The sequence below is a fragment of the Martes martes genome (assembly GCF_963455335.1).
Source record: "Martes martes genome assembly, chromosome: 9".
In the NCBI taxonomy this organism is placed as follows: Eukaryota; Metazoa; Chordata; class Mammalia; order Carnivora; family Mustelidae; genus Martes; species Martes martes.
Window position 1 is genome coordinate 86,238,357 of NC_137896.1, and position 27,450 is coordinate 86,265,806.

General features: G+C 41.5%; 2 protein-coding genes across 3 annotated transcripts in view; both read left to right on the forward strand.

Annotated features, from left to right (window-relative positions):
* Positions 1-19,755, forward strand: part of ANXA4 (annexin A4) — a 75,011-nt gene extending 55,256 nt beyond the window's left edge. Inside the window, exons 8-13 of the mRNA XM_080814841.1 lie at positions 1,788-1,844; positions 7,897-7,990; positions 10,776-10,871; positions 11,427-11,485; positions 12,443-12,565; positions 18,607-19,755. Of these exons, the coding sequence (XP_080670967.1) occupies positions 1,788-1,844; positions 7,897-7,990; positions 10,776-10,871; positions 11,427-11,485; positions 12,443-12,565; positions 18,607-18,666 (489 nt within the window). The 3' untranslated portion in view covers positions 18,667-19,755. The remainder of the gene's footprint in view (positions 1-1,787; positions 1,845-7,896; positions 7,991-10,775; positions 10,872-11,426; positions 11,486-12,442; positions 12,566-18,606) is intronic.
* Positions 19,756-22,509: 2,754 nt separating this feature from the next.
* The window catches only part of GMCL1 (germ cell-less 1, spermatogenesis associated), a 36,766-nt gene continuing 31,825 nt past the window's right edge, over positions 22,510-27,450 (forward strand). For both annotated transcript variants that reach the window (XM_080814089.1, XM_080814090.1), the window contains exon 1: positions 22,510-23,008. In XM_080814089.1, the coding sequence (XP_080670215.1) occupies positions 22,749-23,008 (260 nt within the window). In that variant the 5' untranslated portion in view covers positions 22,510-22,748. The remainder of the gene's footprint in view (positions 23,009-27,450) is intronic.

Genomic DNA, 27,450 nt, shown 5'->3' on the forward strand with positions numbered 1-27,450 from the left:
TTGAATGTATATATCCCAGTACCTAATACGTGCCAGATATCCTTACTACTCAGTGCGTTGAGACAGCTTCTAGGCTTTACAAGTTCATATTGTCATAAAGGAATATATCAGGTACACAGGTTGCCGTAATAAAGTCAGGAAAAGTACCCGTGGAGAGGAACAGAGTTAAAGGAAGGTTCAAGGACAGAATCTGGTTGCAGAAACAGAGAAGAACCTTCGTGACAGAGGTGCCCATTCGCAGAGGACCTGGGGGCTTGCTGGGGTCTAGGTGGGGGCATCACAGGCAAGAACAGCCAGAGAGAGGCAAGGAGGCAGGAAACACGGGGTGTGGGGTGTGTTCAGGGAACAACTGACTGAGCAATTGGCAGGTAATTCTAGGAGTCAGGTGGAAGGATGAACTGGGATCCCTTGTTGGGAGAGCAGTAGGGAGCCACTGAAGGTTTGGGAACATGGGAGTGAATTGCATTTTCGGAAGAGTAATGTAATCGTGATGTGTAAGGTCAGCTGAACTGGAAGCTGGGAGGTCTGGTAGGAAGTTACTTCACTATTCCAGATGAGAAATAAAGCAGGACTGGGCTAGTGTGGGAGCAGGGGCACCAGAAAATAGCAGATGCGTACATGAGATATTTCACATGACTTCCCAATTTTGTCTTTATCCCAACCTCCTTCCTGAGTGTAAGACTCTCATTTCTCACTGCTTTTTTTTTTTTAAAGATTTTATTTATTTATTTGACAGAGAGAGATCACAAGTAGGCAGAGAGGTAGGCAGAGAGAGGGAGAGGAAGCAGGCTCCCTAATGAGCAGAGAGTCCGATGTGGGACTCCATCCCAGGACCCTGAGATCATGACCTGAGCCGAAGGCAGCGGCTTAACACACTGAGCCACCCAGGTGCCCTCTCGCTGCTTTTTAAGGTGCTTCCTCAAATCGGGCCTCCTAACCTAAACCTGAACTCCTTTCCCTCCTCCCACCCCAAACTGGCTCACCTTCCTGACCTGCATGTTTCTGTTCCTATGGTTGCTCTTCTTCCAACAAATAGGACCCTGGGAATCATCTCTAACCCCACCTGTCCCCTGTCTCTGATATTTTAAAATGCCAGCCTGCTTTTCTTATTTCCTACCCATTTTTTCTTTGCCTGCCAGATTTATCATTCTGCCAAGCCATGCCTAGACCATTGAATATTGAGACAGCATGACAAATAAAAACAGGCTCACAAACCAGAGGAAAGTCGCCTGTTTTGTGGCTTGTTAGCATTCCTCCAAGCCTTCACCCCGCCCTCCCCGGAACCCGGTATCGGTGAGGGATGGGGCATTTTCACCTGCTCCTTAAGCCCCACCTCGGGTCCTAGACTCTTGATTCTCTTCTGTTCCCAGCCCGTTTGGCAGAACTGATCAGTGGAGATGTGTCAGTTAGGAAGGCTTTGGTCAGCCAGGAAGACATAGGAATGGTAGGACGTGGCGCAGGGAAAGAAACAGGAAAGGAGACAGCAGGAGAGGGAGCAGTCAGCAGGTGGGTTGTCCTTCCCCTTCTACTGGCAGAGACACCCACACAGCATGCAGGAACCACTGGCTCTCTGGTTGGTAATGCTATCTATGCACAGATTAGAGCCATAGGAATAATGGAGGCGCATTCAGAGGACATCTGTTATCCCTCCCTAGGCTGGAAGTGTGACCCCTGTTGGCATTCTGTTTACTTACCCTGTCCTTGGGTTCCAGACATTCTGTCTTGACAGTGCTCCTCCCCCTACCCAATCTTCATGGATACTGTCTCATTCTTTTTGTTTTTCTCAGGGTGGCAGGGACGAAGGAAATTATCTGGATGATGCTCTCATGAGACAGGATGCTCAGGTCAGTAGAACTGCAGTTTCTCTCTTTTCTTTTGCCGGTAAAGCCTTATTTGATGGACTCCTTCTTGTATTTCAGTGTATATTGGCCAGGCTAGGATATGTTCTCTGGGGGGGGGGGGGGAATTCCCACAAATGACCTTTTTATTTATTATTTATTTATTTATTTATTTATTACCTTTTTTTTTTTAAGATTTCATTTGTTTGTTTGAGTGAGAAAGAGCATGAGCAGGGAGAGCAGCAGAGGAAGAGGGGGAGGGAGAAACAGACTCCCCACAGAGCAAGTAGCCTGATGCAGGGCTCTATCTCGGGATACCAGGATCATGACCCCTAATCGATTGACCCACCCAGGCCCCCCAGATGACCTTTAATGGCAGAAATTTCTTGCAGAAATATACCTGGGGCTTGCGGTGATGCAGGGCATCATTATATAATATCCCTGGGTTCTTGACATTGGGACCATGGTATGGCCACCCCAGAGAACCATGGAGTGTCTTCTGAATCACTTGGAGGTGAAGGGACCTGCCTGTGCTTTATTTACCTTGCATTTTTACTTTCCCAGAGAGAACATTTGATAGAACCTGTATAAAACAGCCTGGCACAGTGTGTACCCTATTGGGCAAAGTTAATATCAAACCCCAAGAGGCAGATGTTTCCCTGGTGCCAGCCCACTGATGGCAGTCCTGGTACCAACCCCCGATTTACTGTGGCCAGATAACACTAATTACAATAGCTAATAAAAAGCAGGGCCTTGCCAGGTACCAAACACTGTTGAGAGCTGTCGACATAAAGTATGAATCCTTGCAATAACCCTATGACCCAAGTACTGCTATCCCCTTTTTATGGATGAGGGAATTGAGGCTTACAGAAGTCCATTTCCTTGCTCAAGTTCACATGGCAGAACTAGGATATGAACCTGGGCAATCTGGATCTAGACCCTGTACTCTTACCAATATACAACCATAGGGAAGGATTGGTCCCATTCAGTATGTGAGGTATGAACCCTATAGCTTCTGCGGGAAAGAACCTGTTGATTTCACCAGAAAGGAGAGGGGTAAAAATGTTGTAAGAGTTCTCAGGACACAGAGAGGCCCATTCCACACTGGAGAAATAGGAAATTGCCTTTAATCCAGAAGCTTTGAGGAGCAGGAGGTACTGGAACTCCCAGATGCTTATGTGAATTTCGGCTGCCTCAAGGACAGCAATTTTGGATATGTTGGAGGGAGACTTCATAGCCCAGGTGAATACCCCCCATCATTTTCTGGTGGGTCTCCTAGGTGCCAGGCATTGCATTAACTACCTCATGCTTTTCCCTTACAACACATCTGTGAAGTAGATACTATTACTTATTATGCTTTAGAGATTAAGAAACTGATGCAAATTCAGGGAAATACAAATCAAAACCACAATGAGATACCACCTCACACCAGCCAGAATGGCTAAAATGAACAAGTCAGGAAATGACAGATGCTGGCGAGGATGCAGAGAAAGGGGAACCCTCCTACACTGTTGGTGGGAATGCAAGCTGATGCAGCCACTCTGGAAAACAGCTTGAGGTTCCTCAAAAAGCTGAAAATAGAGCTACCCTACGACCCAGCAATTGCACTACTGGGTATTTACCGTAAAGATACAAATGTAGTGATCCAAAGGGGCACGTGCACCCGAATGTTTATAGCAGTGATGTCCACAATAGCCAAACCATGGAAAGAACCTAGATGTCCATCAACAGATGAATGGATAAAGAAGAGGTGGTATATATATACAATAGAATACTATGCAGCCGTCAGAAGAATGAAATCTTGCCTTTTGCAACGACATGGATGGAACTAGAGGGTATATGCTGAGCAAAATAAGTCAATTAGAAAAACAATTATCATATGATCTTCCTGATATGAAGAATTTGAGAGGCAACGTGGGGGATTCGGAGGGTAGGGAAGGAAAAAATGAAACAAGATGGGCTCGGGAGGGAGACAAACCATAAGAGACTCTTAATCTCACAAAATAAACGAGGGTAGGGAGGGTGGTTGGGTTATGGACATTAGGGAGGGTATGTGCTATGGTGAGTGCTGTGAAGTATGTAAACCTGGCGATGCACAGACCTGTACCCCTGGGGCTAATAATACATTATATGTTAATAAAAAATTAAAAATTAAAACAAAAAAAAAGAAACTGATGCAAAGATATAATAACTTGTCCCAGATCACATAGCTGGTGGAATTGGGCTCTTGGAATCCAGGTCTGTCTGATTTTTTAAAACCATGCAATTCCATGAACAAATGTTTTGGGGGTTCTCCAAGGAGCACAGTTCCCCTGGGGAGTGATTGGGCTGAAAAGGAGTTTCTAAATAAGTTTGGGCTAGGGAAGTCAGACAGAGGGAGCAGAGCTCAGAGAAGGTTCTTCTGGATCCTTTCAAGTCTTACCAAGAGGTGAGGGATTTAAGAACAACTGCTGCTGAGATTTCAGCTCTTCTAGGATAAAACAGGAGGAAAACCTTGTCAGCCTTTGCTCTGTGACTTGTCTCAGCAGCAAGGGGAGTGTTTGCAAACACTGGGAGTTACAGCTTGATTCTGACGGAGGAAAGTAAAGAAGTTTGAGATGAGAAGAATGACCAGGGCAGTTGGAATTAGGTAATGGTTATGTATTGAAGGTAGAAATCTTAAAATATAGAGGCTGTTATCCAGCAAATCCAATTGTATCTGTTTTTGGGATGAAACTTGCACCGAAGGACATAACTAGGAGCCCTCTGAATTCCCACTTTAGAAAGAAACCTGTGATATATTAAAACTACATTAAAAATGCCCTTGAGTGCTTTGGCTAGGTGGCACATTTTGATTCCCTTCTTCTGAAAAAACAAACAAACCAGCAAATATTAAAAAAATAGGGGAAATCTGCAGCAACATTGGAAACTATGGAGGAGGGCCATTCAAATGCCAGATGGGCAGTGAACCTCGGCCAATGACTCCAGAAGGACATTTCTGCCCCAGAAAAGAGGCTGGCCCCCTCCCCACCCCCACAACCCCAAGCTGGGGAAGCAGGCACAGTGGCTTCATGCAAACAGGAAGACATTCCTCAAGGAACTCCTGTGTCTCGGCTGCCCTTGTGGAAGAGGTACTGGAGCTCCTGCTTGAAATCCATCCAAATAGAATGTGAGGAACTCCAAGAAGACTCCACTCAACCTTGTCCTGGAGAGAAAAACCACATCCAGATAGGCTGCTCGTCTTTTAAGAATGAAAAGCCACAAATGCCTCAGCCCAAACACCATGTGGCCCATGAATGCACAGAAGCAGGAAGGGAGGCAGACGGGGCCACACTGTAAGGAAGAGGCAGATTTCAGATTGAAAGAAAAACAGATTTCAATTAAACAACAGCTAAAAAATAAAAAGTGAGAAAATAACAGATGAGCATGGAGCCAAATGAAGAGCAAGACGAGATAAATAGAGCCAGAGGGGCTCACGAGAAATGGTCTTCGATGGAAATCTGAATTTTATAGTTTATTACTGAAAGGTCCCCCAATAATGGGTCCGTGATTAAAGGAGCGAGACTGATACAAAGCGAAGGTCAAGCAAAGCTTTATTTTGTGCCAAGCATCAAGAATCAAACCGACCGTTCGGGGCCTCGCCTCTTACAGAGAGGGCGACCTCTCTCTGCTTTGCAGACTAGCTTTTAAGGGCAAAGGCCATGTGGTTGGGCCTGGCCACACACAGGTGGCCCATGAAATTGTAACACACAGAGAAAGCTGCACAGTCATGCTAGGTCACACACAGGTCACCAATTGAATTACAAATTACCCTCGTAGATATTTGAACTAGCCTATCACCTTGGTCAGAATTGGCGCCCAAAAGGCGGGACCCACACTCTTTGGTAGCTAGGGAGACAGTATGCGCCCCCACTGATTGGATACCTCCACCTGGCCTGACCCACCCTTGTATTTGGGCTTTGTTACCTGGGACTGGTTTCCCAGGCTTGCTTTTAAGTAAGTCCCTGAGCGGGGGCAGGGTCAGTTTAAGTTTTACTGCATAAGCAACAAAATCACTGTTTAACCCAAGATGGAATCCCTCTGGCTAAATAGGCCCTTACAATTACTCGACAGCTTACATGAAGCCTTTGTGCCCTCCGAGCTTTAAAATTCCATGGTTCTGTGAACGGACTCTAAGGCAGGGAGGAAATGAGACAAAGAAGTGAAGAATGAGGAGATAGATGGAAGAGAGCCCACAGGGAGTGATAAAATGTGTCAAATAAGGGCAATTTGAGAAATTTAGCAAGCCAGCTGCAGATTATAGATAAACAGAAGGGCCTTAAAGACATTTGTTTTAACAGCATGCACGTAACATAAAATTTGCTGTCTTCACCACTTTTAAGTGTACAGGTCAGTAGTATTAACTCTGTGCACATTCTTGTGTGGCCGTCTCCAGAACTTTCTCACCTTGCAGAACTGAAACCCTATACGCATTAAACAACTCCTCATTTCTCCCCTCCCCCCAGCCACTGACAACCACAGTTCGGCTTCCTGTTTCTAGAAGTTTGACCTCTCTAGACACCTCATAACAAGTTAATCACAGTATTCGTGTTATGTAACTGGCTTATTTCGCTTAGCATACTGTCCTTAAGGTTCGCCTATGGTGCAGCATGTGTCAAAATTCCCGTCCTTTGTCAGGCTGCACAGAATTCCGTGGCATGCATTCGCCCACATTTTGCTTCTCCATTCATGCGTCAGTGGACAGTTTGGGTTGCTTCTACCTTTTGGCCCTTGTGAATACTGCTGCTATGAACACGTGCACAGGTAACTCTGTAAGATCTGGTCTCCGTTCTTTTGGCTGTATACTCAGAAGTAGTGTCATTAGATCCTATGGTAGTTCTATTTTTAACTTTTTCAGGAACAGCCCTACTGTTTTCCGTAGTAGCTCATCATTCTCCATTCTCATCAACTGCACAGTGTTCCAGTTTTTCTACATCCTCGCCAACACTTGCCGTTTTGTTTTGTTTTTAAATAGCAGTGAGGTGATATGAATAATAGTTTTGATTTGTCAATAACAGAGTTAAAGCAACCAGAGTTTCTTATACCCCTACCCGTTTGGAATATAAGCAGTTACAGAAAAAAAGGACTATAAGCAGTTACTAATGGGTCCTGGTTCTACCATGAGAACTTCCGTAGCCTTGAGCAAATCACAGATTATTCTAGAGCGGTGTTGTCCTGTAGAACTTTCCGTGATGCTAAAAGTGTTTACAGTGGCATAGTCTAGTATGGGTAACCACTAGCTATTTTTAATTAAATAAATAAAATATAAAACTCAACACCTGGGTCAGACTAGCCACGTGTGGCCACAGAGCACTTGAAATATAGCTAGTCTGACTGAGGAGTTGAATTTTTAATTTAATTTAATTTTAGTTAGTTAAAATATAAATAGCCACATTTGGTTGGTGGCTGCTATAAAGAATGCCTAGTCTAGGGCATTTCTTTTAGCTCTTAAGGTAGAACAATGTGGGGCACCTGGCTGATTCAGTCGGTGGAGCATGTGACTCTTGATCTCAGGGTTGTGAGTTTGAGCCCACGTTGGGTGCAGAAACTACTTAAAATCTTTAAAAAGAAAAAAAATAAATAAAAGAAAAAGAAAAAAAAAAAAGAAAGAAGGATAAAGATAGAACCATTTAGCCCTGTATTGGGAGCTGCTGGTGCTTGCTCTGACTCTCCCATTAGTCTCTTTTCGGGGGCAGGGGGCTGGAAGGGTCAGAGGGAAAGAGAGAATCTTAAGCATGCTCCACGCCCAGGACAGAGCTGAGGCCGGGCTCAGTTTCAAGACCCTGAGATCATGACCTGAGCTGAAATCAGGAATCAGATGCTTAACCAACTGGGCCATCCAGGCACCCCAAGGTCCCATTACTTTTATACCTAAGGAAAAATCTTGAGTCGTTGCTACTAACCACAAACAGCACTTCCACACCCATCATCAACAAAATAAAACAAAGCCAGCTCAGCTCTTTTATGTTCCGGAAATATTTGCATGTTTCCTGGCACCTTCTCTGTGATGGTTTTGAACTTTTGCTTTGTTTGGCTTCAGGACCTGTATGAGGCTGGAGAGAAGAAATGGGGGACAGATGAAGTGAAATTTCTAACTGTTCTCTGTTCCCGGAACCGAAATCATCTGTTGCATGGTAAGGCACTTGCCTCATCTTCAAAGAAACTGAAAGATGATGAAAACTGTATTGTCCTTAATTAATTGAGAATTTCCCCCCCTTTATTTGTACAAAGAACAGATTGTACTGAATTGTCTTAGATGTTTTACCTTGGAAATGTATAAGTGAAACAATGTGCATGAAGGCCAATTTCTTTTTTCTTTTTTTAAAGATTCCATTTATTTCTTTGAGAGAGAGAGAGAGGATGAGTGAGGGGGAGGAGCAGAGGGAAAGGCAGAGGAAAGAGGCAGAGGGAGAAGCAGACTCCCCACTGAGCAGGGATCCCAGGACCTGATCATGACCTGAGCTGAAGGCAGACCCTTAACCCACTGAACCCCCCAGATGCCTGCTAAAAGATTGATTATGAAAAATTACCAGATACACAACACATTCATAGAAGTTTGGCATTTCTATTTGTAGGAAACCAGCCTTCATGGTCAGTCCTTTTTCTAAAGCAGCCGCATTTAATTTTAATTACATACAAAAAAATCTTCAGTACATCAGTGAGCAATAAAATAAAATTGTTGGTTGACATTTATTCCTAGTTCATATCCAAGTTGAAAGCTAATAGAAGTGATTTCTTTAGGGAGTATGTTGCATAAAATAAATAGTGGATAATTTCAAATTTTATTTCCTATGTGTAATGTTCCTAATTTGCTTCTGATAATGCTTAGTCTTTATAATGTGCTTTTAACTTCTGTGGGGGATAAAATTGTAGCACATTTGTCGTCAGGTTTATTTTCTTCTTGTAAACAGCAATAAGGGTTTAATAAGATATTTCATCTTGTATGTAAGCTCTTTAGGTCTTTGTGCTGCATCATAATTTTATAAACCCACCATGCCTTATAATCACACACAATTTACAAAACCCATGGGAAATTTGAGAAGAATGAGTTTGGTAAATTGAAAACATAAAGTAATTGAAAATTACAGCGCATTTGGAAGTTGCATCTACTTCAGATATTCCACAGTGACTAAAAATAGGTGATTACACCTGTTAATAAATGTCATGGGCTACCGTCAAATGCACCAACTTCTGACTCAGCTCCCTATTTCTTCGCCTTCCCTTCCTTGCCAGATGACTAATTACATAAATCTCCCCCTTGTGGTATTTTCCAAGAACTGCAGGTCCTCAAAAAATGCAAATACCTAACCATTTTCACGTCGAGGCACAAGTCAGTTGTCGGGACGTTGTAAAATATCTGCTTGTAAGCCTCTGGAAGAAAATCTAAGTACTTTTTGGATAAAGAAAACTTCATAATTTTCTTAGCAACCAACAATAATAGTGAGGATTCAAATAACTAGTAGGGTTTTATTGGTTATCTTCTAGGTACAGTGCTAAGCATATTAAAGATTTTTCTTTTTTATTTGACAGAGAGAGAGAACAAGCACAAGCAAGGGGGAGCAGCAGGCAGAGGGAGAAGCAGGCTCCCCACTGAGCAGGGAGCCTGAATGTGGGGCTCAATCCCAAGACCCTGGGATCGTGACCTGAGCCAAAGGCAGACACTTAATGAACTGAGACACCCAGGCATCCCCAGTGCTAAGCATATTATAAGCGTTGTTTGTCACAGCATCCCATTGGAGCAGCCAGTATCTACACCATTTCACAGAGAAGAAAACTGAGGCTTAGAAAATGTATCAATTAGATCTTTTGATTCTAAGCAGTAGACGCAGACTCCAACTTAAGTAGGAAGAAGAAATAATACAGAATGGGACAAGAGGGAAAATGGAAAATACTGGTGGCTCATTGAATTGAAGGGAGACCCGAACATTTCCAGGAAGTACAGAAATCAAGGCAGATCTGGGGATCTCAGTGGAAGGGAGTCACATATTTTATTTGTAAGGCAGAGTTTCCAAAGTCTGGTCTTCATTGAAAATGCTGATTCTTGAACCCCTGCTTCAGACTGGCTGACTCTGATTCCCTGAAAGTGACATCCAGGAAGTTTCCCAGGTTTCCCAGGTGATTCTTACGTTGTCTAGGGTTAAAGATGACTCACTCCTTTTGACCACCCCCAGGATCTGCTCAGTTTAAAAATCCCCAGGAGGGTAAGACTGGTTCTGGTCCGGTAGAGCTTATGTCTATGTTGAGAGATCTATGTTGAGAGGCGGGGTGTCCCTGGATTGACAGCCCTGTGAGAATCACCCTGATGGGGCCTGGGACAGCACCCCAAAGAATTAATGTTAAGAAGATAAAACAAATAATCCACTCTAAGAAGGCTCCAGAAGGAGGCAGTGAGAGGAAAATAGATTTATCACATTCAAAAATACTTGGCAAAAAGTAAAAAAAAATAATTACATTACAGTCTATTAAAAGATGCAACCGTTTGTTACCAAATGTGACTCACAATTGAAAGGGTTGAATTGCTCTAGTTTTGATGAGCCAAAAGGAAGATGAACATACAGGTGATTGCCAAGGCCAAAATTACAGAAAGTCATGTTCTGCCTATTAAAGGGAACAATGAGAAAAGAAAGCAAATCTCTCTAGACATTATCACCATTTTATGTGTGAGAAAGCGAGGTCCCAAATAAGGGAAAGGGCTTGCCTGAAACCCTCCAAGAGGCACAATATTCCTTCGTCCTGCTAGGGCACCCATTCCACTTGCCATATGCCTCCTGGTTCTCACTGACATTGATAATTAATTTCCTCCTGATGTATGCCAAAGCATAAAGAGCGAGCTCTAGAAAGATGCTTATTCTCTCCATAAATTTTAGTTCCCTGTATTTTTTTTTATTATTTATAATTCCACTCTATTACTGTTTGTAGTGTTTGATGAATACAAAAGGATATCGCAGAAGGATATTGAGCAGAGTATTAAGTCTGAAACATCTGGTAGTTTTGAAGATGCTCTTCTGGCCATAGGTAAGCTGGTCATGGGGTGGGGAGCAAAGAAACAAACGTTTATAGACTTACCTTCTTACCAGTTTGTTGTCATAGAGATACAGTTTTTTGGTTTCAGGGATTAAAAAAAAAGTTTAAATCACTCATAATAATAAGATCCAGAATTTTAAACAAGAAGTATTACATATGATCTGATTGTTACTCTGTTATATAGTTTTCTATATTTTATATCCTCCGTGCCTTTATATCTCAGTATACTGGAAAGATAACCCTATAGTAGCTGCATCTTGCAAGTCTATGAATGGTTAGAACTAATAAGAGTTTCAAAATAGTAATCATTTTCAAACTGTATGCTGCCTTTTACTTTAATTGCCTTTATTATTTCTCCGATTAATTGCTTTATTAATTACTTCTCCATGGCCTGTGTTCATAAGACATTGTTTGGCTAAAATTTTTCCGACAAAGCAATTGAGAGATATTATTTCATACCTTGTAGAAACAGAAGGAACAACTGTCATTTTTTTCTCATAGATTTTATCTGTAATTTTGTTATTTCCTTTTTTAATCTCTTAACAGTAAAGTGCATGAGGAACAAATCTGCATATTTTGCTGAAAGGCTTTATAAATCTATGAAGGTAAATGGCTTCATTTTTAGCATCTGAATGACTTCAACATGTTTTTGTCTACTTTCATGTTTACTTATGTTTCCTACACAAATTAACCAAAATCAGCCTGAGATATTCAGTTCATCAAATACTTCACTGAGTGCCTGTTAATAAAAATACTAGGTAATATTTATTGAGCGCTTATAACGTGATCACTATTCCTAGTGCTGTATACACATGGATTAATTTTATCCCTATCACAGCTGTGTGGGGCAGGTACTATTATTAACCCCCATTTTACAGATGAGAAAACTGAGACATAGGGAGGTACGCAGCTTGCCCAGGGTCCTCAGTGAGGATGCAACAGAGCAGGGATACACACACTGGCAGTCTGGCTTCAGAGCCCAGGCTCCTAACCGTGCCTTATCCTCTGTGCAGACACCCTTGCTGGGAACCATGGGAGGTGCGGGAGAGATCAAAAGGTAGGAAGGGAAAGGCAGGTATGGGCAGAACACCAATAAGAACAAAATAGAAGGTAAGACGGTAGTTGAGGACCCAAATATATAGGAACACAGAAAGAAGAGTATTTTTTTCCCATATTTGTTGAGGGGGTGAGGATCAGAAAAGACTACATAAAGAAGTTGGTATCTGTGAGCAGGACCTTCAAGGAAGTTTTACATGAGGGGCTTCCATACGGGAGGAAGGGTGGTGAGGCTGGGGAGGGAAGGAGGACATTCAGGGGGAGGGATCGCGGCAGGCGAGGCAGCTGGCTGGGAATGCAGACTATGTCTCTAGTGGCAGGGAGGGGTCTTCTCTGGTCAGAACGCAGAACGCTGGAAAGCCTTGAACACTGGTGAGGAGCAGCGTTCCACATGCTTTCTAAGGTTGTGGTAGGACATCACCAGGAGAGCCACGCAAAGATTTGCCTTGATAAGCTAAAGAAGAACACTGTCTGGAAACCAGCATGGATCTTGTTTTCTTCCTTAGGGCTTGGGCACCGATGACGACACCCTGATCAGAGTTATGGTTTCCCGAGCGGAGATTGATATGATGGACATCCGGGAAAACTTCAAGAGGCTCTATGGAAAGTCTCTGTACTCCTTCATCAAGGTGGGTCACGGGAGCCTGGCCTTGGCCCAGGGGAAGGCTCTGAGGAAAGAATGGGGTTCCAACCCAGGTATTCAGACACTTCTTAGCTGCTCCCTGGCAGATAGCCTCCCCTTTAAAGATGGCACTGCGATTCAGGTATTTCCAGTTTCTCCCCTTTCACACGGATGTTTAAATCCCGGCCAGGCTAAAAGCTGGAAATGTTTGCTTTCTAAATATAGTAATTATTTCATGTTGACCCCAGACAGAGAAAGAGTATATTTTAATGAATACTTTCAACAACGCATTTTCCCTGTCTACCTGCTTACGGTGAAAGGGACACAACGAAATCGGTCATCCAGAACCCTCTCCCGGGCCAGCTGAGGTCTGCGGAAAATATGGGAAAGCATGTTGCCCTGGATAGCTGCCTTTCTTTACCTAATGGCAGCAGACTTCCAGGAGTCAGGACCTGGCCCAGGGGTGATGAGAAATGACTCACATCCCTCAAAACCCCTCATTACTGGGATTTTGCTTCCTGAGGAAGCCAGAAGCCTCAGGAATATGAAACCAAGATGCACTTCCCTAGAAGCTGGTATTGCCTCCACAGTAAACTTCAAATCAGGATTTGATCCGTGAATTAAATATTCTGAATCCCACACATAGCCTGCAGAGTATAATTATGAGGTGGTCTGAGCTGCTGAGTTTGTTACTATGTATACAGGCATTTAGGAACTTGTTTCTATTTCTGGACCGACTATGAGGTAACTTCAGCTTGCAGAGCTGAAATATAGCTAGCTATAGGTAAAATACTTTTAAGATTTAAGGATGACCATAAGGGAAGTTAAGGGAAAATAATATTTATACTATATAATATAGAATTAATATCCCTTTATGAAGAGCTGCTGCAAATCACAAAGAAATAGGAGAAAAATCCGAAAAGAAAACAGGCACTTACTTCACGAAAGATGAAACACTAATGGACAATAAACGTATAGAATGTTTAATACCAATAATGTACAATGAATTTCAAGTAAAAACAAGTCACCATCTTTCACTTCATACCTTAACAAAGTCTAAAGAGATCATAGCCAGCATTGAGAAGGGCTTGAGGAAAATTCACCATGTCTTATGGAGGGACTATAAGGTGGTCTAAACTTTCTGGGAAGCAAGTTGGCAATAAATGTTTGTTGTTTTTGTTGTTGTTGTTTTAAAGATTTATTTACTTATTTGAGAGAGAAAGCATGGGTGCATGAGTCGGTGGGGGGTGGTGGTAAAAGGAGAGAGAGAGAAGCAGACTCCGTGCTGAGCTCAGATCCTGATGCAGTGTTTAATCTCAGGACCCCAAGATCATGACCTGAACCAAAATCAAGAGTCAGACCCTTAAATGACGGAGCCTCCAAGGTGCCCTGGCAGTAAATGTTAAAAAAACAAAAACAAAAACAAAAACAAAAAACTAGACCTCTTACTTAGCTATTACATGTTTAGGAATTTCTTTAGAGAAAATAACAATAAAAATAGAATAAACAGAATAACAGAATAAAAGTACACGAATCCAGAGGCCAGGAGAAAATATTTGCAATAAATATTTGCAATATTTAGTAAATCTGGATTTACTATCCAGAATATATAAAGTGTTCCTACTACTCAATGAAAAAACAAACAGCCCAATTTAAAAATGACAAAGGAGGGCACCTGGGTGGCTCAGTGGGTTAAAGCCTCTGCCTTTGGCTCAGGTCATGATCTCAGGGTCCTGGGATGGAGCCCCACATCGAGCCCCATATCGAGCCCCACATGGGGCTCTCTGCTCAGTGGGGAGCCTGCTTCCTTCTCTCTCTCTGCCTGCCTCTCTGCCTACTTGTAATCTCTGTCTGTCAAATAAATAAATAAAATCTTTTTTAAAAATGACAAAGGAATTGAATAGACATTTCTCCAAGGAAGATAAACAAATGGCCAATAAGCACATGAAAAGATGCCCGACATCATTAATCATTAGGGAAATGCAAATCAAAACCACAATGAAATACCACTTCATACCTACTAGGATGACTATTAATTTTAAAAAACAACAGAAAATAACAAATGTTGGAGAGGATATGGAGAAACTATAACCTTTGTGCATTGCTGGTGTGGATGTAAAATGGTGCAGACACTGTGAAAAATAGTCTGGCACTTCCTCAAAGAGTTAAACATAAAAAATACAGTTAAACATAGAATTACCAAATGACCCAGCAATTCTGCTCCCTGCTATATACTCAAAAGAAATGAAAACAGGGACTCTAACAGATACTTATACACCAATGTAAACATTATTCATAATCGCAAAAGGCGGCAACAACCTAAGTATCCAGCAGCAGATGAATGGATAAACAAAATGAGGCATATACATTCATAAAAAGGAATGAAGTTTCTGATACATGAATGTACCTTCAGAACATGCTAAGTGGAATAAACCAGACAGAAGAGGACAAATACTGTATGATTCTGTGTACTTACATGAAATATTTAGAATAGGTAAATTCACAGAGACAGAAAGTAGATTAGAGATTACCAGGGGTGGGGGAGATAGGAAATGGAGGGTTATTGGTTAGTGGTTACAGAGTTGGGGAAATGAAAAGATTTTATAAATAGACAGTGATGATGGTTATACAACAATGTGATGTAATTAGTGCTACTGAATTACACACTTTAAATGGTTAAAATGGCAAAATTTGTGATATATATTTTTTACCATAATAAAAAAGACATGAACAAATTTGAATAAAATCATTTCACAAAATGTAAAAAATTTCAATAAATATTATATTTTATCATAGTATTATTTATATTTATATTACTTTATGGGTTTTTTTGTTTTTTTAATATTTTATTTATTTATTTGACAGAGAGAGATCACAAGTAGGCAGAGAGGCAGGCAGAGAGAGGGGGGGAAGCAGGCTCCCCATTGTGCAGAGAGCCCGATGTAGGGCTCGATCCCAGGACCCTGAGATCATGACCTGAGCTGAAGGCAGAGGCTCAATCCACTGAGCCACCCAGATGCCCCTGTTGTTTATATTTGTATAAATTATATGGCATATACTTATGGTGCATAATTTATTATGTATTATTATTTTTGTTAACTAATAGGGGATGACTCAATTATTGAAAATTTATACAAGGTAAATCTATACAGGCACTAAAATTGATGGGGTACAAAAATTGACTGGCTCGGACAACATCCCTATGAATATATTTACATTATATGTATATATATGTGTACTCACACAACACTGGAAAAAATTAAGAATAAAGAATACATTGGGAGTGCCTGGGGGGCTCAGTCGTTGGGCATTTGCCTTCAGCTCAGGTCATGGTCCTGGGTCAGGCTCCCTGCTCAGCAAGAAACCCGCTCTCCCTCCCCCACTCCCCCCACTTGTGTTCTCTCTCTTGCTGTGACTCTGTCAGGTAAGTAAATAAAATCTTAAAAAAAAAAAAAGGATACACTGCCCATTTAATAACAGTTGTCAGAAGGACCAGAACAGATACATAAAATACATCAGTAATAGAAAAAATGACAGGGATGCCTGGGTGGTTCAGTGGGTTAAACATCTGCCTTGGGCTCAAATCATGATCGCAGGGTCCTGGGATCCCATCCCCAAGTTGGGCTCTTTGCTCAACAGGGAGCCTGCTCTCCCTCTCTCTCTGCCTGCCATTCGCCCTGCTTGTGCTTCCTCTCTCTCTCCAACAAATAAATAAATAAAATCTTTAAAAAAGAGAAAATGACAGAAGTAAGACAAAAATATGAGTTATAAATAAGCCCTCAGATTACATAAAAATGTAAAATCCTAGTCTGTGCTGTTTATAAGGAACAACTAAACCACAGTGACAAGTAAGCGGCTTAAAATAAAGGCAGCTGATATTTGACAATGTAGAAAAGAAAGCAGGGATAACACTATTAGGAAAAAAAAGAATTTAAGGAGAAAAAGCATTAAATAGGAAAAAATGGATCACTTTATATTAAGATAGGCGGCTGTTCACAACAACAATTTAACTGTCATGAAACTTTAGATGTCAAACAAGTATTGCATTCAAATCTATAAATAAGAAATTTGAAGCTCCAAAAGAAGACATTGATGGCAATAGGATGCCAGATAGTGTTTAACACATCCTTATTCTTTGGCAGATTGATGAGGCAAAGCATAAAGAAGGGTATGTTAAGATTTATTTCAATAGGTTTATATATCAAACTTTGAATCCTATAGACAGAGATTCCCTCTTATTTTTTTTTAAGATTTTATTTATTTGAGAGGGAGTGAGAGAGAACACAAGAAGGGGGAGTGGCAGAGAGAGGAGGAGAAGCAGGCTCCCTGCTGAGCAAGGAGACTGACGTGGGACTCGATCCCAGGACCCTGGGATCATGACCTGAGCTGAAGGCAGATGCTTAACTGACTGAGCCACCCAGACACCCCATCTTCCTTTCTTCTTCTTCTTCTTCTTCTTCTTCTCCTCCTCCTCCTCCTCCTTCTTCTTCTTTCTTCTTCTTCTTCTTCCTCTTCTTCTTCTCCCCCTCCCCCCTCCACTCCTCCTCCTCCTCCTCCTTCTTTCTTTCTTCTTCTTCTTCTTCCCCTTCTTCTCCCCCCCTTCTTCTTCTTCCCCTCTCCCTCACCCCTCCCCCTCCCCCCGCCTCCTCCTCCTCCTCCTCCTTCTTCTTTTTAAGATATATTTATTTATTTTAGACAGAGAGAGCAAGAGGGAGAGGGAGAAAGAATCTGAAGCTGACTCCCGCTGCGCACGGAGTCCAGGGCTGGGCTCAGTCTCACAACTGTGAGATCATGAGATGAGCGGAAACTGAGAGTCAGACCCTTAACTATCCCAGCCAACCAGCCGCCTCGAGATTCCCCCTTTTCTAGTGCCCATGAAGCACAAACAAAAATTGATCTATTAATTAGAGCATAAAAAATTATATGTACAAATTATAACGTCTTTCTGGAAGGCTATTTTCCAGCGCATATTGAAAGGCTTAAGAGAATACATGACCATTAATGTGGTAATATCCATTTTATGAAAATTTATCTTGACTAGATCATCAAGAAATGCACAAAATTTAACTATAATTGCTCATTGCCGCAGTATTTATAATAGTGAAAAACTGGAAACAACAAATATCTAACAATGGGGAAGGGTGACCAAGTAAATTATTTTATCTGTATATGATGGAATTCCTTTTAATCATTAAAGAATGATGTTGTAGAATATTTAATAAATTAAAATATTTAATAAATTAAAAATTAAAATTAAATTTAAAAATATTTAATAAATTAAATAGTCTGCATTGTGTAAAAAAAAAAGCAGAATACAGAACACTATAGGCCCGTCACATAGGAACCTATACACATGGAAAAAGTCCCGAAGGATATGCACACACCAAATTGTTAAGAATAGTAATCTCTGGATGGTAGAATTCAGATTTTTATGTTCTTTTTTTAGGTCTTTTTTAGATTTTTAAAAAATACTTTATTTATTTATTTATTTATTTATTTATTTGACAGAGAGCAAGCACAAGTAGGGAGAGCAACAGGCAGAGGGAGAGGGAGAAGCAGGTTCCTCACTGAGCAGGGAGCCCAGTACAGGGCTCAATCCCAGGACCCTGGATCATGACCTGAGCTGAAGACAGATGCTTAACCAGCTGAGCCACCCGGGCGCCCCTTCTTTTAGGTCTTTATTCTTTACATTGAACATATATTATTTTTGCAATGAAAGAATTTTTTTAAAAACTTTTTTTGAAGATTTTATTTATTTATTTGACAGAGGTCACAAGTAGGCAGAGAGAGAGGGGGAGGCAGGCTCCCTGCTGAGCAGAGAGCCCCATGCGGGGCTGGATCCCAGGACCCTGAGATCATGACCTGAGCCGAAGGCAGAGGCTTAACCCACTGAGCCACCCAGGTGCCCCACAAATGTTGTTTTTAAAAAAACACCTTTCTGAGAAAAAGCCAGACAAGATTGAAAAAGTTAACACAGATGACTCTGAGCTGTGTATTCCCTGTTGAAACCCATTTATCTGACTATACCTTTGCTTCGCTTGTCCCCAGGGAGACACATCTGGAGACTACAGGAAGGTACTGCTCATTCTCTGTGGAGGAGATGATTAAAATAAAATCCAAGGATAGGAGGATTCCCAACACTTTGGATTTCTTCTTTTAAGTTCATTTTTCTACACTGCTATTAGCATTATCTCAGAATGCTTATTTCCAATTAAAACGCCTACAGATGCTTCCTAGGATATAGACTGACTATATTACTATTCATCTATAATTACTCATTATGATGCTTTAAAGCTGTACTTGTATTTCAAAGCTTATAAAACCTAAAAGGAGATTTAAAATTAAAAATAAAAATGTATTCCATGGTTTTTTAACAGGTATCTTCCTCATCTGTATTTCACAGAAATTGGAATGTATTAAATTTATTTCATGATTTTGGTGAAAAACTGTTAAAGTGAAAGACTGAATGATTGTCTTAAAATCAAAGTATTTTCAAATACTTTGTATTTGAAAGGGCAGTAATTTCTTGACTAGTTTTGGCCTTTAATTGGCTAAATTTAGCCTTTAATTACTAAGGCTAGTAATTTCTACTAGTAATTTCTTGATTTGAAATTGTGAGCATCTAGTTCATAAGAATATCCATCCAATTTGCTGTTTTACATGGTCATACTTTGAAGACATCCATTACTCTCCTTTGTTTAGATTTTGTCTGCACTGTTAGTTGATCTCTACAAAAGTTTGGATGGGAGACTTCCTTCCTCACATCTTATATTAAGATTATTTACTCTCTCCAGGTTGAAGTATACCAAAATCAGCCACTTGTCTGAACAAATTAAATTCTTAGTGTGGTTATACAGATCATATATGTGCGGTTAACAAACATAAATGCTGAACATTCCACAATATTATGGTTAATATCTTAATCAAGCTGGAAGATGAATGGAAAAAAAATTAAGTGTCCAACTAGGTATTATTTTGGTGATGGGTATAATGTTCTGAATTTACTTTCACTTAAAGGAATTTTTTTGTGCTAAAAATAATTTTTAAAGTACTTGTCAATTTTGTTGATTTGTACTAATTTACATTTGCATTGTGTCTTTCAACTCTAGAATTATTCTGAAGGTGTACTTGATTTTATTCCAAAGTTCAGTTTGTATACAACATGGAAAAATAATTTTAATAAAACATGTTATCTTTAAAATGAGGTATATTCTTTCTCTAACTGACTTTTCCACTATCTTTAAAAAACTTGTGTCGTTTAGTTTCTATTAGAAACTACAACATTAATATATGTGCTGCCGAAGCGAGCACTAGAAACTACAACATTAAGAAAAAACAATATATTTAGTTTTATGTACACTTATTGCTATAAAACTAATGTTCACATATACCAAACACTACTTAATGGTATAAAATAATGTATTAATTTATTCTCCAGAATATGAGTGATGCTCTCTGTTCTACTAAATAGAACATTTGTATTTAGTAAGAATAATTGCCTTCTTTGTTCATTCTATAGTATCTATTGTATTTTGATGGATGAAATATAAAGATATTTTTCAATTTGTTTATACTGCCCATTATAAATGCTTGAGTTACTGGAGAAGGCTACTTGTATGACTGCTTAGTCATTCCGATTAATTATAGGAAACAGTACTTCTACTTTGAAATCTACCTAGAAAAGTATGGAATCTCCAACTTTATTTTCTTTGGAAGCATTACAAATTTTTTGTAGTTTTATCTTTAAATTATATATATAACTTCACCAAAATTTTTATACAAATTGCATTTGTTGACTGGAAGCAGGATAAGGCCACCTTGGAGAAATGTTTGTTTATTGTGAGAAACAAGCATGAGTCTGGAATATAATTATGAGGCAACTTTTTCTCTCCCACTGTTCATTTATTCATGGGCCTATCTCATGGCTTTAGATGGAAATTGAGTCAGAGGATAGAGCTGGGACTTTTCTGGTCACTCTTAGGTTTTAAAAAGTCCTACTGTGCAGTCCCTTAAGGTCATTTTAGTAATTAATATGTCTAGTCAAAATTTCAAACTTGATTTACAGTTGAGGCTTCTTCCCTTGTTTAGCTCTGGCCTATTGCCAGCAGGAATAACGAATAAAGTGGACTTCTCTTCTTTCTCTACCTTAGTTTCCTTCCACACCCAGCCCAAACTTAGCCAGTGTTGTAGCAGGAGGGAGCAGTGTTGTAAACGGGAGCAGGGAAGGTCTTACCTGACTGTTGTAGAGGATCAACACTGTTTAACAAAGGCAGGTATTTAACGCTTAACGATTCTTTGGGGCATTCTTCTGGGTTCCTTTATCAACCTCGTCACCAGGGAACTATTCCTCTTCTGTTCCTTTAGCAAGGCAAATGTATTTTCCTTTTCCAGCCCCTAAGAACGCAACACCCACGTGTGTTCTTTGCTGAAGTCAGCGTGTCCTTCCACCCAGTTCCCTAGGACGGAATCTAAGATGATCCCATGCTGGCTATCTTCTGGTGGCCCACACTTCTTCCATGGGAAACACTTGCACATCCTTTATGCTGACAAATTCTGGGCACGAACACTGATCCCCTTGCTGCGGACATTCTCTGTCCCTCTCCTCCCCACCCCCCACCAACTTGCCTCAGCCAGCCTCTACCTTTCAAATTTTCTCAGGAATGAGTCAAACACCCGTCCGCTGGGGCCCCAACTACACATACTGCTGATGGGAGTATAAATTGGCAGAATCATTTCAGAGAACGATTTGGCAATAGCTAATAAAGTTGTAAAGTTCCCAGGGAATCCACTTCTATGAATTTATTTGGTGAATCTTTGCACATGGTGTTAATTGCTACTCTATAAGAACATTAAAGTAGAAGCAATCTAACTCCCTCACGGTAAACAAATTATGGGTTAGTGACACAACGAACAGTGAAGGTTAACTGGATATTTGTCAACTGGATAAGTCTTGAAAGTATAATTTTGAGAAAGGAGAAAGGTGCAGAATGATAGGTACAGTATGATTCCATTTAATTACATGCCTAAATGTTCTAAGGAACGTATTTACTTACCGGTGTAAGAACATTGCATGGGAAAAATTATACACACTATTCTTAGGGTGGTTACAGCGGAGGAGAGACAGACTGAGATGGAGGAGGATCTCGTTGTCTATTGTTCTATTTAAAAGAATGAAAGCAATTTTAATTTTAAATTCCATCATACTTGTGGGTCCATAGGTGTTTATCGTGTTACTCTGAGTAATTCATTGCAAATACTTTATTTAAAAAGTAGCAGAAGGGAGTCAGGGAGTAAAAGCTGGCTGTCCAGAGTCCACAGCAACTGCTATACACTCCAGGCAGACAGCTGTAAATTTTCCTCGGGCCTCCCAAAGGCACTGTAAGCCCTGCGGGTCCCGGTACCAGACCCTATCCAGACGTTCCACTGCCGCTAGGAGAGAAGGTAAGGAGTGCAGGGAACACTTGCCATAACCCGTCTAGGGCAGCAGAAGGCTGATGTTTAAGAAACACAACAGCCTAGCAAACTCCACATTGCAGGGCCTCCTCCCCGAGGAAGCCGTGCCAAATCTCCGCAAGGCGTGATCCCAGCGAGTGGTCAGCTCTTCCAAGGAAGAGTCCAAACAGCTGTCCCTTTTGTCCCTTGCCTAGCACAGAGCCTACTGGGTTAGGTATCCGGAACTCAAGGAACCTTTGCAGAGTGAATCAATGAGGGGGGGGTCTCCCGGTCGGGCCAATACAATGGGGTGTGTGGAATAATGCTAACATCTAGGTTGGCTCCAAAGTTCCCGGTAGTGTGAGACCCAAGCTGACAGCACAACAGCAAGGGCCTACGCGATTCCCAGTTCCAGCGCACCGGATACTTTTCGGCGCAGCCCCACCCACCACGCACGCTCGCCTTTCCCCGCCCCTTCCGGAGGCTCGCCGCGCGCACGCGCCCTCCCGTCCGCGCTTTGTTGCGAAAGCGAGGGGGCGAGGTCCTGCGGTCCCGGCGCGCCGCGCGCATAGGCGCGGCGGGCGGGGCGGAGGATGGAGGCGGTAGCGTCCGCTGCAACGGTTGGGGCTGCGCGTGAGAAGGTGGCGGTATAGGCACCCGGGCTGGGTGGAGGCCGGCGACGGCCGGGGCATGGCGGGAGACGGTCTCCGTTGGGCTTCCTGAGGTGCGCTCCCTGAAGTCCCGGGGAGCCGTGGTCCATGGGCTCGCTGAGCAGCCGAGTGCTGCGCCACCCGGGGCGAGCCCGAGCCCAGCAGGAGCCGGGTTCTGGGGCGGGGGGCTCGACTCGCAGGCCGGAGACTGGCGGCGATGCGGCCGGCCACGGCTTCTGTTACTGCCCGGGCAGCCGCAAGCGCAAGCGGAGCAGCGGGGCCTTCTGCTACTGTCACCCCGACTCTGAGACAGACGAGGATGAGGAGGAAGGGGACGAGCAGCAGCGGCTCCTCAACACCCCGCGCAGGTACGTGGAGGGACGCGTCCGCACCTGTTGGGCGGTTCCAGGGCCGCGCCTGCGGACAAGCCCGGTGCCGGCTGCACTTCGGAGTGCGGTGCTGCCCAGCGGGTGAGGACCCGATGCGCCCTTGACCGGGAAGCGTGGGAGCCTGCCTGATGCGCGGCGGATGGGAGCGCCTTGGGAGACGCCTGGCGATCTGGATTATAAACCACAGACGCTGCCCGAGTGGCATTACAGCCCCAGGATGAGACTGGTAAACGCCAAGCCTCATTAAACCTTAGACTGGAACGGCTGGCTGGCCATTGTCCTCTGAGTGGGTGGCAGGAGAACGAGTTGTTTCGCATCCGGTTACCTTAAGCCCCCCCCCCCCCCCCCCCGCTGTCGTCCACCAGTGTAAAGGGAAGTGATCACATACACGAGGAGTTCTCTCTAACTGTAAAGGCGAAGTTTATCAATACCGTACATGTGTTCCTTACCAGGAACAAAGTCTTTCAGAGTCTCTAGTACTTGAACGTTGACCGTGGATGTGTGTCAGTCAGTGCTGCAGTTTGCTTAACCTTTTTTCAAAGAGTTGGAAAAACAGGATGTTTACTTGTGAATTAGAAAATCAGAATGTAGCTTATGCGTAGAATGTTTTCACATAAAGCAATCTGGTTGCCTTTTTTTTTTTTTAAGATAATCAGTGGGGCCACATAAATGTAATTTATTAGATGAAATTTTAGAAAAAGATTTTTAAAACTTTGCTACACAAGTGTAACTTATCTATTGTAAAATAAAAGTATTATGGATTATGTCTGTTAATAGTTTGATATCTAAACAATCTTTCCTAAGTTTTATATATGAATGCTTGTATTTATTCACAAAAATGGACACCACCTTCACCTCCCCCTCCCCCTTCGCCCCTACCACCTTTTTGGAGAGTCAGTCTAATATAAGGAGCTCAGATTCTGAGTTCTAGTCTGGATTCTGTGCTTAATAGCTTTAATTCCTCATAAGTAAAATGGAGTTGATAATACTTGGCTTTTAGGGTTTGATGAATACTAGATTGTGTATAATGCGTGGTGCCTGGTGTTGAAGCACTCAGTAAATACTATGTCTCCTTGATAATTTGGCACCCTTTATCATTACAAAATATCTCTCTTTGGCCCTAGTAAATTTCCATTATTACTTTCTTTTGATAAGTGTTTAAAAGGTACATCTTTTCCATTTTCGTTTTTTACCTGTATCTTTATAATAGATATTTTGGAGAGAGCATGTAATTGGGTCTTTTTTTTTTTTTTAATCCATTAGGATAATCTTTGCCATTTAATTATTTTTTAGATCATTTATATTTAATGTCATTATTGAAATCTTTGTCAGGGTCCATTCAAAAGAGAAATTATGCTGTAATTTGAACAGGGAAATTTTAATATAACCATTATTTGCAAGTAATGGGGAATTAACTACTGAAGGTAAACTACTGAGGTAAAGAGATCTCTAAAAATATACAGGAATAAAGGATTTAAAGGTGCAATCACAACTTCTCAGACTGAAACAGAATACCCAAGAAAGAAACAAATTTGGAATATAGCCATCTTTCCCCAGCTGAGATTCAGATATTGGAGATGGTGTGGCTATAGCCCACACTAGACGGTAGAGAAGTTTGCTGAGATGTGGTAGGCCAAGGCGGGCAAGCAGGCAGCTGCCTGTTGGGATGCCAACAAACTTGCCTGGAGCCTGTCTGGCCCACAGAGCCAAAAATATTTACTGTCCAGACCTTTATAGAAAAGCTTTGCCAACCCCTGAACTACATGAGTGGGCTAGAATGGAAAGTCTTTAGAGCAAACGCTTATTAGAAAATACATGGAGAATTTAGTATCTTTTGTTATCAGTGGAAGAGGCCTGGCTATTCAGCCTGGCATGGATGAGGAGTGTAAGAAAATATTAAGACCTAGAAATATGTGTGTTGGCACCAGTTATGCTCCCTGAGGTTGTCTGATGCACTCTGCCATCTCAATCAACTACACCATGAAAAACTGTGGCTTCCAAGCCAGCCTTCCACTTCATTCACACCTTTTGACAATTGTATTTTTTACTTTTACGTTAGGTAACTATTAAAACTCAGCTGTTCTGTAACCAGATCTTGTGTGTTTGCTGTGCCTAGACTGTCTTTAAATTTTGAAACCAGTAAACAGTATTTGTTGTTAGAATTATGTAAATACTGTTCACCTTAAAGTCAAATAGTGTGATAGGATTATAAATGATACTTCCTGGGTGCAGTGTCACAACTCCTTGTTTTTCTATTGGAGACATTTTCTAACCTCACATTTAAGTGCCATCTTTTTTCTCCATTCCATCAAGTGCTCAAATTCACACCCTGTTTTCATTTGTATCTTATTGCAATAGTTCCCTTTTTTGTTTTGCTTTTTCATTTTCCTAGTTTCTAGCTGCCTCCCCCCTTCTCGCCATTGACAAAAGAGTAATATTCCTTCATTCTATATTCAGGTTTTCCTATCTTTCCAAACATAGTTTCATGGTGTTCTCCTCCAAACCCAAGACCCCTGCTCTTGGGTCCCTTCATCTTCCTGTTCCATTCTGGATCCATTGCTCTCCAGGTCTGAGCTTATCCTGGGACTTAATTTTACCAGATCTCTAGGATTGGATCTACTGTTTTCTGTAGCCTGCGTCTTTTTCTTTCTCAGCCATTTTAGAGAACTGCATCCTCATGTATCTTCCTCAGAAAGATGCAAAAGGAGGTAATTCGGGCTTATCTAAATGTAAATTTAGTCTTTCACCTTATTCATCCTTTGAGTATAGATATCTAAAATAACTTCATGTATAACTTCATACCGTTGATGACGTTACTTCATTGTCTTCTAGCCTACAGTGTGGATGAGAAATTGGATTCTGGTCTAATTCTTTTTTCTTTGTAGGTGACCGTTTTTTCCTCTGGAAATTTTGGAATTTTTTCCTGTGGTATTTTGGAATTTAACTAGAATGTGCTTAAGTGTGGGTTTTTTAATGCCTCAGTACTTGATTGATCCTTACAATCTGGAGACTAGTTTGGAGAAATTTTCTTCCATTAATTTCTTCCATGATTTCCTTTTTCCTGTTATCTTTGTTTTCTCTTTCTTGGACTCCTCTTAACCAGATTCTGGGTTTTTTGGATTCTACCTCTTTCTCTTTTCTTTTTTTTTTCCTTTTTAGTTTTTTTTGTTTTATATTCTGGGAAATTTCCTTAACTTTCTCAGTCAGCCTCTGTTTTGGCTTTGTAATTTCAGTAACCATGTTTTTAGTCTCCAAGAGCTCTTTTTTCCCTTGTTTCCTTTATCATAGTGTCCTGTTGTTTTATAAATGTAGTAATCTCAGATATTTAGCTATACTAATTTTAGAGTGTTTTAAGTTCTCTCTTCCCTGAATTAATATATTTCCTCTGGGGCCAGTTTCTCTCTTTTTAATAGTCCTTAGTGCTCCTAATTCTCTTCATGTTTTGTCATCCTTGCTTGTCTTTTTATATTTAAGAATGAAAAACGTGTGTGTGTGTGTGTGTTTTAATTGACTAAACCTATTTCTACTAAGCCTTCCCTTTACATAGGAAGACTGACTACTAAATTGGGTGATGGGGTGAGTGAGTTTGTTTAGAGCAGAGATTCCCAAACTTTTTTTGGTCACAGCACCCTTAGTGGCTCAGCAATTTTTTCCATGGTTCCTCTGGTCCTAAAGAAGTATCTCATAGTTAGGTTCAAACTATTGCTTAATAGTAGTAGATAGCATGGTATCTGAAAGATGAGTTGTTGCCCTCGAATATAAAGTATTCTACACGCGTCCCTGAGTTTGGTGTGGTGCTCCAGGTGCTTCGACACATAGTTTGGGGACCATGATTCAGGGTGAATGTGTTAAGAGCTCACAGGCTACAGATTTCTCAAACACCACAATGAGGATTGCTTTGTCGGGTACCAACAACTACACTAAAATCTTGGCTTTTCCTGAGAGATTTGTCCTCTCCTTCTTAGAATAGCCTTGGAATCTTTATGCCTGAGTTATCTGTACTCTGGTTGTCTGTATTCTTTGTTCATACACTGTGGAAGAGGCCATTAAAGGAACATGTTTCCCCATTTTCAGCCTCACTTTTAGCCTTTTGCTTCTCCTGAGACCCCTGCCCTCAACCCACACAGGCTTCTGAAGGGCAGATGGGCTTCAGCCTCCATTCTAGACCTTCATGATGCATTCCGGGCTGTGGCTTCTGCTGCTCTTTTCTATTCCATTTTATTTTCTAACCTCCAGATCCATCAAATTCTCTCATCAGGTTATAAGCCCACCCTTACTTTCTGTTGTTGTGGGCTTAATCCTTTCTGTACTTTTAATCTTTTATGTAATTTGGGGATGGTGCCATCGGGAACTGGAAACTATATTGCCCCATTTATTTCTCACAGTAACCCAGTAAGGTGATTACTACTAATATCCTCTTT